Source organism: Pogona vitticeps, chromosome 1 (assembly GCF_051106095.1).
Source record: "Pogona vitticeps strain Pit_001003342236 chromosome 1, PviZW2.1, whole genome shotgun sequence".
NCBI lineage: Eukaryota > Metazoa > Chordata > Lepidosauria > Squamata > Agamidae > Pogona > Pogona vitticeps.
In genome coordinates, this window is record NC_135783.1 from 212,130,682 (window position 1) to 212,149,217 (window position 18,536).

Genomic DNA, 18,536 nt, shown 5'->3' on the forward strand with positions numbered 1-18,536 from the left:
TTGGGAATGTTAAGCTGGTTACTCACAGCTAATGTGACTCAAGGTGGTCACTCGGTGTGGATTAAAGATTTAGAACAATCGCCACTCCTGTTACAAGGCTGGCATACAAAGAGCCATTGTGGTTCAAGGACAACAATCTCTGTTTATTACCGTTGGACTGAGAGGCTGAAAGCCCCCCCGCTCTGGATGCCAGCACAAAAAGCTTTGTTGCTTGTAGATTGTTTGTTTATGTAAATTGAAATGGTGCATTTTATTATGCAACGGAAAGACTCGAAGTGACAAGAACGCTGCCGATTGGATAGCTTCCTGGAAAGGGAGCGCTGACAAATCCAGACATTATGACTCTATTCCCTCCGTTGGCTCCAGGACGTTTATGAGAAGGAAGGTTGTTGACTCTTTCATATTCATATAATTTGCAAAAAGCAGCTGTGGAAAATCAGTTGATTTGAATTTTGCTATTTTATTGGATATCGGTTCATCCCTGGACGGATCCTTGCAAAGGACAAGTTGGATACTGCAGTCATCATCATGACAGAAGATGTCCACGTTCCAAACAGCATGTCTGAATATAATCGGAATGTGCCCTCTGAAAAACCCCAACTACAGGTTACTGATATTATTGATCAAATAGCCAATTCTGTTGAGGGATTTCCTTATGAAACGACACAGCCTGAACCTCTTTTACTGTTTATGCCAGAAAAGCAAGAAGGAGTCAACCATTTAATAGAGAACACTGTATATGAAACAGGTGATGTTGAAGCATCCGAAGTTTCAGCTGGGGTGAAGGAAGATCAAGGTAAAATGTCATTGTGTCATTTTCCCTCCCAGTTACCTTGGGAATAAAAACAGGTCTTTTACACATCATGAACTACAAAAAAATAGGAGTGTTTTAAAAAGTGTTTCTTTTATAAAGCTTTGTTTCCATTTTTATTAGCATATTTAATACTACAAAATTATTGTGTGTGAATGAAGAACAGTGATTGAATTTTGATGCCATGCAAATAAATCTTTTCAAGTATCGAAATGGTAGAAGTGTTAAAAGGCAGATGTGCTTCTGGTCTTAAACATGACCTGGCCAAAGTTTTTAATTCCCATTGATTTCAAACAGAGGAGATTTAAGTATGTCCTAAATTATCTTCTCTACATCAACATGGTTTCAAATGACTTAACGTTTGCCAAATTGTGCTGAAGGAATGAAAGTTCCGTTAACTTTAACTGAACTCTTTCAAAGGTTTCATGTGCTTGCAAAAGTTTTTTTCAAATTTTTTTTTTTGGGGGGGGAAATCAGTCTTTTGATTGCTGTGAAACATATTTCTACCATAATTAGCACAAGATGAAGCGCTAACTAAAAGCTAACTCCAGGCGATGAAGTTTAAGTTGCACTGTGTGGCTGGAAAGATTTGTAATTGCAGCTGTAATCACTGATCTCTTTTTAGGAGATGTCATTGCTTTATATTTTATCTTCTAAAGGAAAGCCAGAGGGAAACAAGGAGCAAAAAGCTGTTAACTCTTCCCAGGAAACAAGAGATTTGGAAGAAGAAGCTGGAGAAGGTGAGAACTATAGCCTTTTTTTTATAAGTATAAAGAAAAATAATAGATTTTGCTGACAATGTGCACAATCTTACTAAAGTGAAGCAGTTCATTCCAAATGATTTTAATTGGCCAATTAAATGCAAATTTAAATCTTTCCCACTGAAATATAAACTGAAGTTATATTCAATTTAACTCTGAGAGTTTGATGTTAGCTGGATTTTGCACTGTAGGGCAACTGCTTTGGGGAGAGATGTACAACTGTGGATTATTTTCCCCCAACATGTTGAGCACATTTCCATGAACAGTTATTTCCTCCTTGAATGATATCAGGGGCACCTAAGGAATAAAGGATGGCAGGAATGTGATACACATCTGATAATATGTCCTACAGATGGGGTTGTTTATTTGCCTCCCTCATCCACCCTATTTATCCACTCCGCTAGTTAGTACATTTGTTTACTTGCTTCATTTACCCTTATTTCTGAAAAGAACAAGCAGCTCCATTAGAGGGAGGAGAGAGAGAGAGAGAGATCCGAGAGCTACAAACAGAATAACGACAAGGGGCACAAAGTGGCACAAAGAATAATGACAAGTGGCACAAAGTTGAAAAGTTGAACAAAGTTTGAAAAATTTCCACAAAATTGAAAAGTTGGAAAGACCTCATATCCTTTGAGGTCTCCAGAATCTTTTTTAAGGATAGCTTGGGCCGTTCAGAGGTGGACATAAAATAAGCATGCCAACCTTTTCAGGAGTAAAAAACCCATTGTGTTTAGGACTGCATGTGTGCATGTGTTGTGGAGATGGAATTGTAGGGTATTCATTTCATGGTTATCTTGGATGCAAAAAAGGTAGTGATGGGAAAGCCTGCTTCTGCCTGTAGGTACCTGGGTTCTCAGCGTTTTTGAGGAGTCAGCTCACGACAAATGGGATTTCCCACCAATGCCTATCTGGAGACACACACTGTGCTGTGCAAGCACACAATGGAGCCTATTAAGTATTATTTGACATCTTTCCCCTTCTGCTCCCCCCAATTCCCAGGCACAGGCACTTTATCTCGAAATTGCAGACAGCTTTTTTACTACCAATCCAATTTAACCTAATTAATACTTAAGACACCAGAGGCAGAAGTTGAATGGAACGTTTTGTTGTAACATTAAAACATCAATTAAGTCATGGAGGAGCAGAATATGACAAGCGTTTGACATCCCAAATGATGGAGCTTGACATCTTTGGGAAACGGCTGTGTCGCCTTAGGAAACACCATTTCCTTACGACTGTAATACATTTAGAAATTCAAAAGCAAACACACAGGGCTTGGAAATGTTGTCTGTATGTATCTGGGTTTTGTTTTGTTTTGTTTTTTTAGTCCAGAAAGGCAATATTTCTAAGCTGTGCAAAAATCCATGAAGGCTTCATATGTCAATAGTCTGTGTGATTAATCCAGCTGGTGTCTGGATGCTTTTGTTTCGCAATAAAAAAAAGAAATCGTTGCATGGAACGATAGGGAGAACGTCTGATGGATCTCATCCAGATAGCAGCTCATACGGAAAAGGTTGGTGAAGAACTTGCAACATGGCAGGAGGCTTCAGACTGCTGGGCAGGGCAGGGCAGGGCAGGGCAGGGCAGGGCAGCCGTGCTCCAGAGCAGTTGGCAGGGGGTGAGTAAGGTTGGAACACCAGGGAGAACAGCACTGGTGCAAAGCTGGGGAGGGGCAGCTAAAAGGGCTTCAAGAATGCCCTCCTACTTGGTTTGCTGCTTGCAGTGGCTCTTGGACCTACGACTGCCCCTGCAACACCTTGAGGCTGCTCCAGCTGGGAGCATCTTTGCCCAGCTCCAGAGATCCCCAAAGTCAATGGCTGATATCCAGTAGCAAGCCACAATTTGAGTAGACCCCCAGTGGGGATATGGTGAATCCGCTTCCCCCATACTTTCTATTGACTCAGTGGTTCTTCTCCTGCTAACGTGATTTACTACCAGATGTCAGCCACTACGTCATTTTCATATGCCCTATTGTGTTTCCATCCAGTGAAGAACAAAACCCAAGAAGACCGAGAGTCCCAGGGAGCTTGCATAATGCTTCCGCACCCACTATTCAATTTTTGTGCTGAACTGGAAGATGTCCTTTCAGCAATTAATCTGGTCGAAATCTCTTGCTTTCCATTATTAAAAAACAAAGGGCCAGTTTGGAGATTAGGTGCATGGTTTTGACGGTGACTTCAGCTAAATATCAGATGATCAAGCATCCTCCTCCTCCTCCAACAAGGGATTTAACTCATCTAGTAAGGTGTTATGTTGGGGGGCAGAATGCCATGAATAGGTAACTAGCGGAACAAAAGTGAGGGGGTATCTGCATGGTTCCTTTTGCTGAAACATTGTCTCCTGCCCACAGATCCCTAATTTAGTTTATAGGAACATCTCATAACAGATTTCTTTGTTTGGAAATAGGTTAAGGGTGGCAGAATCCGGGACACTGTTCTGAAAAAGAATGCCTATAACAACACACTGAACGTTCTGGGTTTAGGATCCCTAACTTAGATTGGTTTGACAGGAACAACTCCTAACAGATAGCTTTGTTTGTCTGGGATTATTTCAAGGGTCACAGAATTTGGGCCATTCCTTTTGAAGAAGAATGCATGTAACGATGGGATGCAGCCCACGGTAACTGGAGCATTTGTAGGATGATGCTGTGGATCACAGGGCATCATCTTACGACTGCTTGGTTGAGATGGTTTGTTGTCATGTTTTTTTCCAAGGAACTTCCCCAAACTCAGTGCCTACATGATCCACTTTGGCATGGGCATTTATATTTGGTCCTCAGATATAATGGGAATGCTACATGCAGGCCTTCATGAAGGATCATATGAGGTGCCTTTGCCACTTACTTTTCTCTTGCCTTGATTTCCCCCAGTGGTAACACATGTCATTATTAAATCAAGGATGACAAAACCACTCTGACAACTGTTATGGCCCCAGTTTAACTATTTCTGAGTACTTTCTACCGAGGAAACCCTGAAAAGCATTGCCATAAATCAGAACACTCTGCCTGGTGTTTTTGAACAACAACAACAACAACAACAACAACAACAACAACAACATGCAATCAAATAAGTTCTGATTTATGGCAATGCTTTTCAGGGCTTCCTAGGTAGAAAGTACTCAGAAATGGTTAACCATTCCCTTCTCTTGGGGGCACCCTGGGATTATGCCGCTTGCCCAAGACCACTCAGGCTAACTCTTTTCCTAGGAAGCACAATGGAGAATCGAAGCCCCAACCTCTGGCTCCACAGCCAAATAGATACATAAATAGATACATAAACCACATAAACAACCAGCTAGATCCACTTTAACTACATGCCAAAAGCCATTATTATCCAGTGCTACAGAGAGGAAGGAAAGGATGCTACTGTGTTTTTAATGAAGTTTGCAGGGTTTGTAGATGTGCACTGAAATTCTATCAAGAAAAGTACTCCAGATCCTGAAGAAATGGCACTGGGAGTTCTAGCACATAATCATCTCCAACCTGATATTCCTTGTGATAATTATGTCCAGATGTAATTCAATCTGCAGACAGTAGTATGGAACCCCATGCCTTTCTTTGGCTCCTGTGCCAATGCTCCATCTTGCAAGACATGCAGCATCTATGGGGGTGAGATACACACCACTGAGTAAATGGATGGATAGATGGACATATAATGGATGGACATACAGGAAGATAAAAGACTTGGTTATTCTATCTCATCATTTTTAAAGTTTTGCTTTTGAGTAAACCGGTTTTGATATATTTGCCCTGGTGGCATGAGGAGGGGGAACAGAGCTCAGAAAAGTTACTTTAAAAAGAATCATGTCAGTTGTTATTCTTATTTTACAAGTAACATATTGCACATTACTCATGAGTAATGAGTGACATAAGTAATTTGTTGCTTTTAGCCTTGTTTGCACCATGTTTGCAGCATTGTTTGAACCCCTTTAGGAGGCGTGGTTACAAAGGAGCTGCCTAATAACCTTTAAACAGGGCTTTCTGCTCTCATTTCCTCCTCTCGTTAGCTGTTTTTTAAAAAAGAAAATCTTGTTGATGGGCTTTGCTTGCTGTTCCCCAACTGTGTGCCATTGCAGCGGCTTTTCTACATCGGTTCCAGAAATTGTGTGCCTTAACCAATGAGAATTGTGTTTTTTTTTTAAAGTAGAAGCACTAGTGACAGAGGGAAGGGAGGTGACTCTAGACTGATTCCCATTTCCCTTTGCATTATGTGGTAAATGGGGAAAATAGTAGCATTTCCTACATTCTTTCTAGTGTAGTCACACTGCTATTTCCCTGCTCTGCACAAAAGCCACTGAACAGATTGAAAAAGCTAATAAATAAAAGCTAGGCAAGGTGACTCTCATGTAATAAGTCTGAGGGTGGTGGAGGTGATGGTTTTGAAAGGATGAAAATAAAGCAGGAAAGATATGGGAAGCCTGTGATACTGGCATGGCCAGTGATGAGGTAGGGTGAGAGTAGCAGTTCATCAACATCTAGCAGGCTGAATGTTTCTCGCTCTGATATAAATCCATGGACACCAACACTGAGGCATTGTGCAGTACAGGGCGCAGTCTGCCATTTAACAATACTGGTGAAGTCAGGTGTGAAGAAGAATGGTTGAGAACATATTGCATCTAAGTCTCGCCTAAGCTGTTGCTGTCCTGATGAGTCAGTCTATATAGCCCCTGTCACCCTCAACCAGCATGGCCAGTGGGATCCATGAGGGTGACTGTAACACAACACATCTGGATGACATTCGTCGGGACAAACATCATTCTCTTGATTTCTCAAAAACAGATTGGGAGAGATTGTGTAAATGTTTACAACTAGAGATCGAGGTATTCGTATTTGTATATGAATACAAATATCCCTACACAGCTGGACTGAATGGGGGTCACACATCCACTCACAGATCCGGCAGTGGTGGCGGCCGCACTTATCCTTCCAGTCGCTCCTGGAGTGCCGCTCTCTTCCCACTTGGCTGGCCACTCAGCAGCCATGCAACTCGTCCTCCCTCCCCCTGCCTTGAGTGGCTAACTGAGTGGGAAGAGAGTGACACTGTAGGAGCGATTGGAAGGATGAGTGGAGTCACCAGTGGGTATGTGAGTGGACAGTCCGGCCCTAGGGCCCGGACCCCTGTGCAGGGATATATGTATTCGTATATAAATACCCCCATCTCTACAATATAGAGCAAATGGATCCCAGCCTCCCATGAAAGTGGACCCAAGCAGAGAGCTTTAGAATGGGAATTCCTGCATTTTTCTATGTATAAGACCCCCCACTTTTCTAACCTCAAATTTCTTACTTCCGTGTATAAGATGACCCTCAATTTTTAATCTAAATATTTTAGACAAAAGTATTGTCTTATACACAGAAAAATGTGGTATGTCATAAACATGTGTCTCTTTACATCTGTGTAATGAAGAGCAGGTTGTCATACAAAATTAAAAAAAATCAGGGTGACAGTGCGGGTATCTCTAACTGAGAAGCAGGCAGTGGAAGCAAGAAAAGTTAAGAGCTGATGGCTTGGCTTGCTTTGATTCCCAACTCCTATGAATGTCTGCACAGGTCTTTAGTAGGGTGTGCATTCAGATTCAGAAATATTTGGAATTCATCAAATAATGTCATACTCAGTTAGTTCCAAATATATCCAAATCTGAATTTGATAGTTCTGAATATCTATAATTCCTAATATTCAGAGTTCAGTTTGCAGATTAGAAAGCAAAAGGCTGGGTTTCTGCTTGCTAGAGGAAAAAGTGAAAGTAAACCTATTTCTCAGGTATCCTGGAGTGGTTTCTTGAGAAATGAAACTTAAAGACATTCTGGCACCAAGGGTTGTGGGGGCAGAGAACTCAGTGTCTCCTGATTGGGATTGTCATGGGTTTCCCAAGGGAGGGGGTGCTGAGGTGAGAATAAAACCTGTAAATGACATCTGTCTGCACCAAAGAAATCTAGAAGCAGGCACAGTTGAAAGATGGATGTAGCTGCTTCTAAATCCACTGAACATTTGCAGTTAGGATATGCTCTGGTGCAAGCCTGCACTGCAGCAATTTTCTGTATGTCCGTTTCTGAACTCTCCATTTATATTTACATTCTCTAAATCTCATTTTGTATTGTTTACTTAATATAGTTAGGAATAAGGTTTAGGACTAGTAGATTTATAGATTACTACATTATATATCAATAGAGAAATACTGTACTGTATTAGGTTTAGGCCCCCTTTAAGCTATATCAGACAGGGAATTAGATTTTGTTATGTATCAACAGATATCTTAGGTTAATAGATTTTGGTTGTCTTTTCATTGGAAGGGTTTGTGTTCTGCTGTAGCAGAATCAGATATTGTTCTTCTTTGGGTAGAGTCTGCAGGCAGTATTTAATGTGGATTTAACAGTTGAAGAAATAGTCACTTGGGGAAGGCTGGATAAATGTTCCTTGAGGAGTGGGAGAGGGAAAAAGACAGTCTACAACTGCTCTTATGAGCCTCCAAAACAAAATCTGTCACTCAGCTGCCTTGTTCAGCACTAACACCACGAAAGAGCAGCAGACAGCAGTCTGCCAAGGAGGTGGCAGAGAAGCCTCTGGTTCAAGGTGGGACACATATGAGTGGATCTCAGACATGTTCCAGTGGCATCTTTGTGCAATCCAGCCAAGGCGTCCAGGGCAAGGGACCAAAAAAGATAGTGAAGAAGGCACTTTCCCCCCAACAAGCCGATATGCCAGAGATGGACAAGGATGGCATCAGAACTCAGACAGACACCGTCAACTTGAGCAAGAACAGTGTTGCTGCTTTTGTGGTTGGGAAAGAGATTTATGAAGACATTGTTTTCCAGATCCGTACCATGCCGCTCCATCATATTCGAGGAAGGGTTTGCCCCCACCCTCCACTCCCCGCAAATCTCTCCTGTGCAAAGCAGCCTTGTGGTTGGTAGGAACTCCTCTTAAAGTAGATGCATATCTGATATGGGGGAGGAGGAGATTGAGGGGACTCAGCTGAGCACTATTTCGGAAGCATGTGACACTGAAATCATCCCTGCCCCTCCAGCTTCCCTTCCCCCACCAGTTGCCGGAACTAGCCGTGATGCCAATTTAGCAATCCTTGTTGGGAACATGTGGTCAAAAATGGAAGCTCTCAAGACATCGATAATCTGGAAGCATTTTCAACAGTGTGAAAGAGATGCTCATGTAGCTGAGCACGTGCACCACAAGAATTTGTTCAAGAGTGGGCAGGACATGGGCCACCACTCCAATAATAGCTTGCTCAGCCACCTGTAGACTCAGCACAGGGCATTGCTGCTGGCTAGTGAATTGGGTACTGTGGGGGCAAGTGGCTTCCTTATTGTGAAGAGTGAGTCATCAGAGGGCAGAGGTTGAGACACCAGCCCAGGGAAGCGGGGAAGTAGATAGAAAAATAGTAAGAAGTGGGAGGAAGCAAATGCCAGACATGTATCTCAAGAATAAGTTCCTGGCTAAGTTCCTGGAGAAGCTTGGAGGGATGCAGAGGAAAAGACCTTCTGCAAAAAGTAAAAATGCCGGGGTTACTCATTGCCCTAGAGGAGGTTGTAGCTCCGGATGACCAGCCATTTCCTCTGGTGGAGAACACTGGTTTCTATAGGTTTATGGCAGAACCAGCACCTGTTACCAGTGACCAACCCAAATGACCCTTAGCTGCAAGGTACTGCCAGATTTATACTGGGGTGTCAGGCAACTGGTACAGCAGCAGTCGGCCAGGGCAGAGGTGGTGCATCTGGAGCAGCCAGGGTGCAAGATATGCCTATCTCTCCCTGACAGAACACTGGTGGGAGGTGGAGGCAATCAGGTATAGAGCGACATACAAGGGCAGGATACACAGGCGGGCCCCGTTGAGTGTGGCTGGGATGGAGGGGAGCCACGCAGCTCGCAACATTCAAGAGATTCTGAGGGGACGTGCTGCAGTCGTGGAGCCTAGGCCCCTTAGTCAGGGGATGGGGCAAACATGGTGGCAGCACTATAGGCTGGGAAGATTAAAAGGGGCGTAGTGTATGGCCCACACTCTAAAACCTAGTAGTTCAGGGGTGCTTTGCAAGGTTTGAAAGGCACACGCATACCTAATATAACTGAGTGGGCCACCGTGTCCAGGGCAGTGAGCTGCAATAGCAGAGGCACGAAAAATTGGGATTGCCACGACGCCACCTAATCCAGGATGTGGGCAGCCCAAAGGAACTCCACGGTCCACCTGCTTGAAAGAGTGCTGGAGCAGCAAGGGGCACTCCATGTTTAAACCCTGGAGACTTCCCTTGGTGTGGTTGCTCCTCTGGGCAGAGAAGAGGGTGACATTATGGGTCAAGTGTCCTCTAAACTGCATTGAGAGTGCAACACAGGTGCTTAGTGGGATGACATCCTTAGTCAGGGGATCCCAATGTTTCAGGGCTTGGTTGGCATTATAGAAAGCATCGTGAGGGACAGTCTAGGTGGATGGGGGATTCCATAGAGGGAGAAGAGCTTTCCCCCCCCCCCCCAGCCTGAAGTGGTGGCCCTGGCTAGGAAGCTAACACACCCGCTCCACTACAGATTTGCCTCCTTGTGGAAGAAAGAGGAATACATTTAGCAACCCCCTTGGACCTTGAACAAGCAATGGATATTAAGCACCAGTAACAGAAGGGGGGGGCAATGCTAGCTGCCCTTCCATCACATGCAGCAGCAACTAGAGAAGAAGACGTAGTGAACACCCAGTTGGTCACACAGAGGAGGAAGCAATCAGCAAGCTTCCTAGCATCCCAAACCACAGTTCCAGCAGTTGTGTTGAAAATTCAAAGTCCCACACCACCATGACAACAGAGCATGGTTTTTGGGACAGTGTCTTTCTTAATAGCCATGGCAGGGACCTATCTTCCAGAGACACCACTCCAGAGGAAGGACATGGCCGAGGCCGAGGTAGAGGTGTACGTGCAGGAGCCCTGCAAGCCAAAAGAGATGGAGCCCTTATCTTGCTGGGACCAGAAGGAGTCTGGTTTGGGGAGGTCTGGCCAAGGTGGTTGTGGGGACGGCTGTCTTGCCCACCCACTCGTGTGCCCCACAAGAGAGTGTTCTGTCAGGTAGGGGACATAGTCAGTCCATACAGCTCCCCCTGGAACATGGATCTGCAGAAAACCTTATTTTCTTTAAGGTCAGCCTACCATTGCTGGGCTTCCCTGAAGTCCTTTTATGTAAGGGCGAGTGCTCGGAGTGCTCATAGGTATGGCATGCTTCGGTCTGTTGCCCTCTCCTTCTGCCTCCTTCATGCTTCCAGCTGCTACTCCATATTTGTGCGCACTCACTCCACTGTGCTGTGCTCCATGCTGTTGGCACAGTTCCTACCCATCACAGGCTCTTTGCTGCTCTAATCTGCTTGCCAGGACTGCCCAGTGTATTTGCCCACCCCCTAATGCGATCTGTTTGCACTTACCTGTTTGTTTTTTTTTTTTTTTTGATATGGCTTGGAAGGCCTGCCTTCCCAGCGAGGGGCCCCAGAATATTTCTGTGATTACGGGTAGGGGGAGATATGGCGTTGGCTCCGTCCCTGCTCGTGTTAGAAGAACTAGGGACAGATGTTTAAAGGCTGTTCCTTGTTCTGAGATGGAGACCAGCCCCCAGTATCGAGGTAGCCAGACCAGCCTGCCTTCCACTCTACGCCTGGTGTTGTTGAACGCCAGGTCTGTATCCAATAAGGCCCAGGTAATTCAAGACCTTATTCTGGAGGAGGATACAGACCTGGCTTGCATAACCGAAACTTGGATCGGCGGAGAGGGGGGTCCCCCTCTAGCTCTCATCTGTCCGCCCGGTTATGCTGTCCAACACCAGGGCAGACTGGAGGGTCGGGGGGGGAGTAGCCATTGTCCATAAGTCCAGCTTGGAGGTCACTAGGCGCTCCTCGGTGATAAAGCCGGGTCTTGAGGCCCTCCACGTGTCTATTGGGGCCAGGGACGGTATTGGGATCTTGCTGGGCTACCGTGCTCCCCGCGACCCAGCCACCTCCCTACCGGAGCTGGTGGACTTCGTCTCCGCGACACTGTTGGGTTCCCCGAACCTATTGGTGCTGGGGGATTTCAACGTGCGCGCGGGGGCGGAGACATCTGGTCCAGCTCTTGAGTTCTTGGAGACCATGGCCTTCTTGAACATGTCCCAACATGTCAACGGCCCCACTCACGTGGGGGGTCATACACTTGACCTGGTTTTTTCTACCAATGGGAGCGAGAGTGGTCCGATGGTGACTGACCTTGAGTCGGTACCCTTGTCATGGTCGGATCACCACCTAATAAAGTGTACCATTAAAATGGCTCTCCCCCCCTGCAGGGAGCAGGGATCTATTGTTATGGTCCGCCCTCGAAGGCTACTGGATCCTGTTGGATTCCAGGATGCCATGAGAGGTGTTACGGCTGACCTGGCTGGCGCTCCTGTCGAGGCTCTGGTGGATGGCTGGTTTGCTGCCGCGACTAGGGCTGCTGACATGATCGCACCTAAACGCCCTCTCCGGCGCAGAGACCGCCCGGCACCCTGGTTTAACCGGGACCTCCGGGCGAGGAAGCGGGTCAGGAGACGGCTAGAGCGCAGATGGAGAGTGGCCCCGACGGATTTTAATAGGATAGCTGTCAGGGTCGCTACTAACCTTTATCTTGCTAAGGTAAAGGCTGCTAGTAGATCATACCTCGCTAACCGGATAAGCGAGGCGTCCAACCAGCAGGCGGAGTTATTCCGTATAGTACGCGACCTTTCCGGAGTTGGTCCGGGTGATGGGCCTCCCCCTAGTTTCTCGCCGGACCAATTTGCAGCATTTTTTAAATCAAAAGTGGAGGCCATCCGCCGGGACCTCTCTCCTTTTTTGAGTACAGTGAGTCGAGCTGAGATGTCCAGCGCTCCGTCTTGCCCGGTGATTTTGGACACCTTTCAGCCTGTTACGCCTGATACTGTCTCCAGGGCGCTTGATCGCTGTCGTGCCACCACCTCCTCTTTGGACCCTTGCCCGGCCTGGCTAATCAAAGCAGCCAGGCCGTTAACAACGGAGTGGGCCACGGCTATTATAAATGGGTCTCTCCTTGAGGGCAGATTTCCATCTGCCCTGAAGGACACACTCATTAGGCCCATTAGGAAGAAACCTAGTTTGGCGGCGGACGAAATTGGCAACTACAGGCCCGTCGCCAATGTTTCCTTCCTTAGCAAGGTAGTCGAGAGGGTGGTGGCCGACCAGCTTCAGGCGCTCTTGGAAGAAACAGATGCCCTGGATCCATTCCAGTCGGGCTTCAGGCCGCGCCACGGCACAGAAACGGCTTTGGTCGCCCTGTGTGATGACCTACTGAGGGAGGCCGACAGGGGTAAAGTGTCCCTGTTGGTCCTCCTCGACATCTCAGCGGCCTTTGATACCATTGACCACGGTATCCTCCTGGGGAGGCTCTCCGAGTTGGGAATAGGTGGCCTGGCATTGTCCTGGCTCCGTTCCTTCTTGGAGGACCGTCCCCAGAGAGTCCAGCTTGGGGAGAGGGTCTCGGCCCCGTGGAGCCTCAATTGTGGGGTTCCACAGGGGTCGATTATCTCCCCAATGCTATTCAACATCTATATGAGGCCGCTGGGTGGGGTCATCAGGGGGTGTGGTGCTTCGTGTCACCAGTATGCGGACGACACGCAGCTCTACATCTCCTTTTTGCCATCTGCAGGAGAAGCCGTCCTGTGCCTCCAGCGCTGCCTGGGGACTATACTGGAATGGATGCAGGAGAACGGGCTCAGGCTGAACCCGGACAAGACGGAAGTGCTGAGGGTGGGCCCCCCCACAGTCGGGGATTTGGGTAACTCTCTCTCTTTTGGAGGGGTGACTCTCCCTGCTAGGGATGGGGTTCGCAGCTTGGGGATCCATCTGGACCCGGTGCTCTCCATGGAGTCACAGGTGGCATCGGTGGTCCGCACCGCCTTTTTTCACCTTAGGCGGATAGCCCAGCTGCGGCCCTACCTGGAAGTGGGGGCGCTCACCGTCTTAGTACATGCGCTCGTAATCTCAAGATTAGACCACTGTAATGCGCTCTACGTGGGGCTTCCTTTGAGGCTGCTGCGGAAATTACAGGTGGTGCAGAATGCGGCGGCCAGATTACTTAGTGGAGTGAAAAAATTCCAACATATTTCGCCCACTCTGGCCGCATTGCATTGGCTGCCCATCAGGTTCCGCATCGACTTCAAAGTGCTAATGCTTACGTATAAAGCCCTAAACGGTTTAGGGCCTCGATACTTGGCGGAGCGCCTTCTCCCACCAAGTTCTACCCGGGTCACACGGGCGAGCCAGGAGGTGAGGCTGAGGAGCCTAACGCCGAGGGAGGCCCGGAAAGAGAAAACAAGAAATAGGGCCTTCTCGGCGGTGGCTCCTCGCCTGTGGAATAACTTACCTCCTGACATTCGCGGAGCTCCCTCGCTGGGCACTTTCACTACCTCTGGGTAGTTTGGGCGGCATATAAATTGAATAAATAAATAAATAAATAAATAAATAAGAATCTATTAAAGACCTGGATGTTTCGGCAGGCCTTCTCATAAGTCTATTTTTGATTTTCTTATTTCTTTATTATTTTTTCTTTTACCTGTTTTGTAATTTGTTGTCTTATTCTTATTGTATTTTAACTTTGTTGTAAGCCGCCTAGAGTAGTCTTCGCGACTAGATAGGCGGGATATAAATAAAATAAATAAATAAATAAATAAATAAATTCTCAATGCTCCCTAATGCAATCTGTCTGCTGCTTCCCCAATGCTGCTGGCATTTCCTGCTGGCGTTCAGGGTTCAATCCGTATGGCCATTGTAGTCATTTCCGAATACCCAGGCACTGCAGGCTGTTTATTGGTGTGCACCCTTTCTGTTTGGCACAGTCACCATGAAAGTGTCAGAGGACACAGGGAAATCCTTTAAAACGTTTTGCTTGCTTGTGTTTTTTTATAGGGGAAAATAATGACTATATAGTTGGCTGTAATGAAGTTCTGGATATCTGGAAGTTTTGAATTCTCAATCAGAAGGACTGATCCTGAATTCCAAATCCAAATTCTGGTGCTAGCAGACACCCCTAGTCATTAGTCTTTTATTATAAAATCCTGTGTTGTCGTTCTCAGGCAAGAAGTGGGCAAATTCTGTAAATCTCTGCCCTGAACTGAACTCAGCAGCTTTGCAGATGTTGTTGAACTGCCATCATCCCTAGACCCCATAGCCAGTGGGGAAGAAGGCTGAGAGTTGGGGTCCAAGAGCATCTGGAGGTCTGCATTTTGCCCATGCATGATTCATGTGAACTGTGAGCCTCCTTCTAAGTTAAGACACAAGATCTCCTTGTTCAACAGTAATACAATATAATAAATAAATTCTGAAATCCTGGCATAACATAGAAGTTACCCCAGCGTAATTGATTGCATGGTTCCAGTTTTGCCTGGTGTGCTGCATGTATGTGGAGGAGCTTTGTCAATAGCACCTCTGCCCTGTTGTGCTTTCCCCAAATGCTGCAGCAGCTTTGTGTTGCACACACAGAGCTGTGCGACAGGCTTTCATTCATTGAGTTGTTGTTGTCATCCTGATCGCAGAAAGCACGGAGAAAACACCAGAAGCTAGACAAGAACTTTATTGTCTTCTTCCATCAAGAACACAACAAACACAGGAAGCTTCTGAATCCACCCAGACACAACAAAAATTCTTGTGCAACATTCTGACTAAATTGTGTAATGACATCAGCCACATAATTCCATTGTGATGTGTACGGTGCTTTAGGATCGATCTTTCCAATGTGGTTCTGAGGTCTCCTGCTTCTTTCTCGTTCTATTATGTCTAAAAAGTTGTATTTTGATTGCCTGATTATTTTGCATTGGTGTTCCCCCCCCCCGCCCTTTCATGCACCCATCCACCATATTATTATCTCCTCCTGGGAAGCTTCTGGGTCCTATGTAGCTCATGTAGTGTTTTTAGGAAATAGAGATAGTGGACAGCTACAGGACAGTTTGTTCAGGCTGCCCACTAAAACTCCTCAGAAGACGAAGGTGCTTCTGGCTGGCTACTTGTCTGCCTATAGGGCTGCATGGCAGGCCGTGCAGTGTGATCCAGAATGACAGAGTTGCAGGGCCACCGAGAGGCTGGGGAACAGGGCCTCCAAGTACCAGTGCAGCAAATGTTCAAAGCCTGGATGGGGTTGGGGAGGGCTCGGATGGGGAAAAGGAGGAGAAGGGAGTTGTGAATATGTTTATGTCTTGGATAATTGAGATGTGTAGGTGTGCCTGGATAAATTATGTGATAAATATGGTGTATGTTGTAAATGTGTTTAGGAGAGAAAAACAGCAAAAAACCTGTTTAGTTGCGATCCAGAGAGAGAAAAGTATAATGGTTTAGTGTCCTTCCAGAATGTAATGTATTTATTGTTCTTTAGTATGTTTATGGATGATCTCTCTGTAAATTTGGAGAAACTGATTCGGCGAAATTGATTAACTGGCTTGCTTTTCTGCAAAATGGGTGTCCTGGTGAATCAGGAAAACGTGGATGCTATTGAGTGGTTTAGTTTTGTGAATTCAAGCTCATCTTGTCTTGTTACGCAGATTATCTGTATTATAGCTTTACTGATTTAACTTTCTGTGAAACTGGTGTTTTTGTGACTGAATATGCCCGTGATGGCAACCGTTTTGTGATTCCTACATACTGCCTCTGGCAGCTGTTTTGTAACCGTGGCCTTAACATTTTCTTTAAAAATGCCAGTCCTGCGTAACAGTCATAGATGTTTTGGGACCCTTGCCTTAGAGAGTTTGAAAAGATTCACAAATACAGTACCATTGCAGTATTACCTCACATCAGTTCTGGAAGTTCCTAAATAGCAAATTTGAGGTGGATGGAGGCAGTGGTGCAGTTAATAATTTTAGACCCAGGATTCAATCGATTTACACAAGCAGGGCTTCCCTTTGGACAGCTCAAGATATAACTTGAATTGTGAAGTCTACAGTTGACACAGTAGTTCTCCTCTCAGTTCCCATGGGCATTGCATGCTTGGCGCCTGTTTCTTTGCTACTCTCGATAAAGCTAAAACCAATTACTCAGACAGCAAAACAGATAAACAAGCAAACATATATTAGCCCTTGTTCAGTTTCACATTTTAAACTCACTGAAATTGAAGGCAATTTCATGATGACAGAAACAAAACAGAATTGGCTTTTGCTACCTTGAGGTTAAGTACAGTAAATATATTTAGGAATAAATGCAATTTATTGTACAAACAGATAATATATACTGTATTTAAATAAGAATAATAAAAGTAGCTTCTATCAGTACCTAATGAATTTATGTCTGAGGCAAAAGTGGTTTCCAGGTACCCGGCTTAGGCCGCGATCTGAAATCCCTTACCTGTGAAGCAAGTCCCACTTTTTAAATTTTGTATTACTTTTTTAATTAATTTTAATTTCTTTAAATCTGTACAGTATGTATCAGTAGATACATCTAGGCTTGCCTGGACAGTCTCCAACTGTATGTACAAGCACTGATCTGCTCCGGTTGTTGTTATGTGTTAACAGGGACTTGTGAGGAGACTCATCCTGTAACCACCAAGGAACAGGAAGTAATTAAAAAGGAAGAAAGGAATGTCCAATCTCTTCAGGATGAGGAGGTCTGCAACACTAACCAGGCAGAAGAGGAACCAGAAGAAGTGCAGTTGAATGAAATCAAGGAGCAAATGAAAGAAGCGACACAACTGGAAGCGACAGAAAATGCAACAGAGGAAGAGTCAGAAGAACGAGTGCAGAAAGAAAATTGTAAGGATTCCGATTCTCATAAAAAAGGGCAAGAGGCCAACAGCAAAGAATTTCTTCCTACCAGCCCACAGTGTAACTCTCAGACTGAGCCACCTGATGAGCAACCAGGCACTCTGAGAAAAAGTGATATCTCCCGGCACAGTTATTCTCGATATAATACGATATCTTATCGGAAGATCCGTAAAGGAAACACAAAACAGAGAATTGATGAATTTGAGTCCATGATGCATTCATAAACTGAGGCAGAGAATTTGATTGACATGGTGTCATTAATTCATCTCTTCTCCATTCCATCGCAGTGCCAGACATTACTCCACATGTAATACCGAGTTATCAAAATGTCTTTTGTGGCTTTGATCCAACTAAACTTAGTAATGACTAAGAGTATCATCCTAGATATCCTTCCTGCCATGGAGTAAAGCTCACAGCCCGCATGGAGATTTCCCCCTCCAAAAGTAAATGTGCCTTGGATTGGGCTAAAGTCCGGTGCACATTTTTCTGAAGTAAGTCCTACTGAGTGTAATTGGACTTACTCCTGAGTAGATCTATGACGTTTGAGCTATAAATTGCACTGAAGCCAACAAAAAAGTTAGTTACGATTAACTTTTTCCTTTCTTTCTTACTGGGATTTAGTCAAAACTAATTTTACCTGGATTGGGCCCAATACGTGTAATTTGACAATATGCTTCAAAAATGTAACCACATTTCATATTTCAGTATGAAATAACAAATATCTGTAGCATTTATCAGCATTTTAATAAATTTAGCTGAGCTTGATTTTAAGCCTCATTTAAAGAAAAGCCTTTCATACTGTTCATTTTTGGTATTACCGTTGAAGAAACAGTTTTAGAGTAATGGGCAGTCTTTCAAGATTATATCCCATTTGGCTGATTCCATGACAAACAGACTAATGTGAGGTTAAAATAACTACAATAAAATGTTAACATTGGAATTTCTATGTTCTTTGTTTTAATGGGTTGAAATTACAGATGGGCACAAATTTTTTTAAAAAAAGAACCAGAAAGTTTGTATAGAATCGTTGGTTTACTGGTTTGAGTCAGGTCAAGTTCAGATCAAGATAAACCAAAATGAACCAAACCAAATAACTTTATTAGTGATTTTTAGTTCGTTTGCCCATTTTCTCCCCCCCTCGATCCCAACAGCCTGTTCCTGTCAATTGGAAGCACTAGGCAACCCTGCGAGGCACCTGAGAGACTTAAAGGGCTCTGGGGGAAT

General features: G+C 45.1%; 1 protein-coding gene across 1 annotated transcript; it reads left to right on the forward strand.

Moving 5' to 3' along the window:
• Positions 1-224: 224 nt before the first annotated feature.
• ERMN (ermin) lies at positions 225-18,252 on the forward strand. Its single transcript, XM_020801175.3, has 3 exons — positions 225-796; positions 1,471-1,551; positions 17,064-18,252. The coding sequence occupies exons 1-3, from the start codon at positions 529-531 to the stop codon at positions 17,534-17,536; spliced, it is 822 nt and encodes a 273-aa protein (XP_020656834.3). The 5' UTR covers positions 225-528; the 3' UTR covers positions 17,537-18,252.
• The last annotated feature ends 284 nt before the right edge of the window (positions 18,253-18,536 follow it).

Coding starts and splice junctions, on each gene's coding strand:
- ERMN (XM_020801175.3), top strand. CDS start 529: ATGACAGAAGATGTCCACGTTCCAAACAGCATGTCTGAATATAATCGG. Junction 797..1,470: donor TGGGGTGAAGGAAGATCAAG/GTAAAATGTCAT, acceptor TATCTTCTAAAG/GAAAGCCAGAGGGAAACAAG. Junction 1,552..17,063: donor GGAAGAAGAAGCTGGAGAAG/GTGAGAACTATA, acceptor ATGTGTTAACAG/GGACTTGTGAGGAGACTCAT.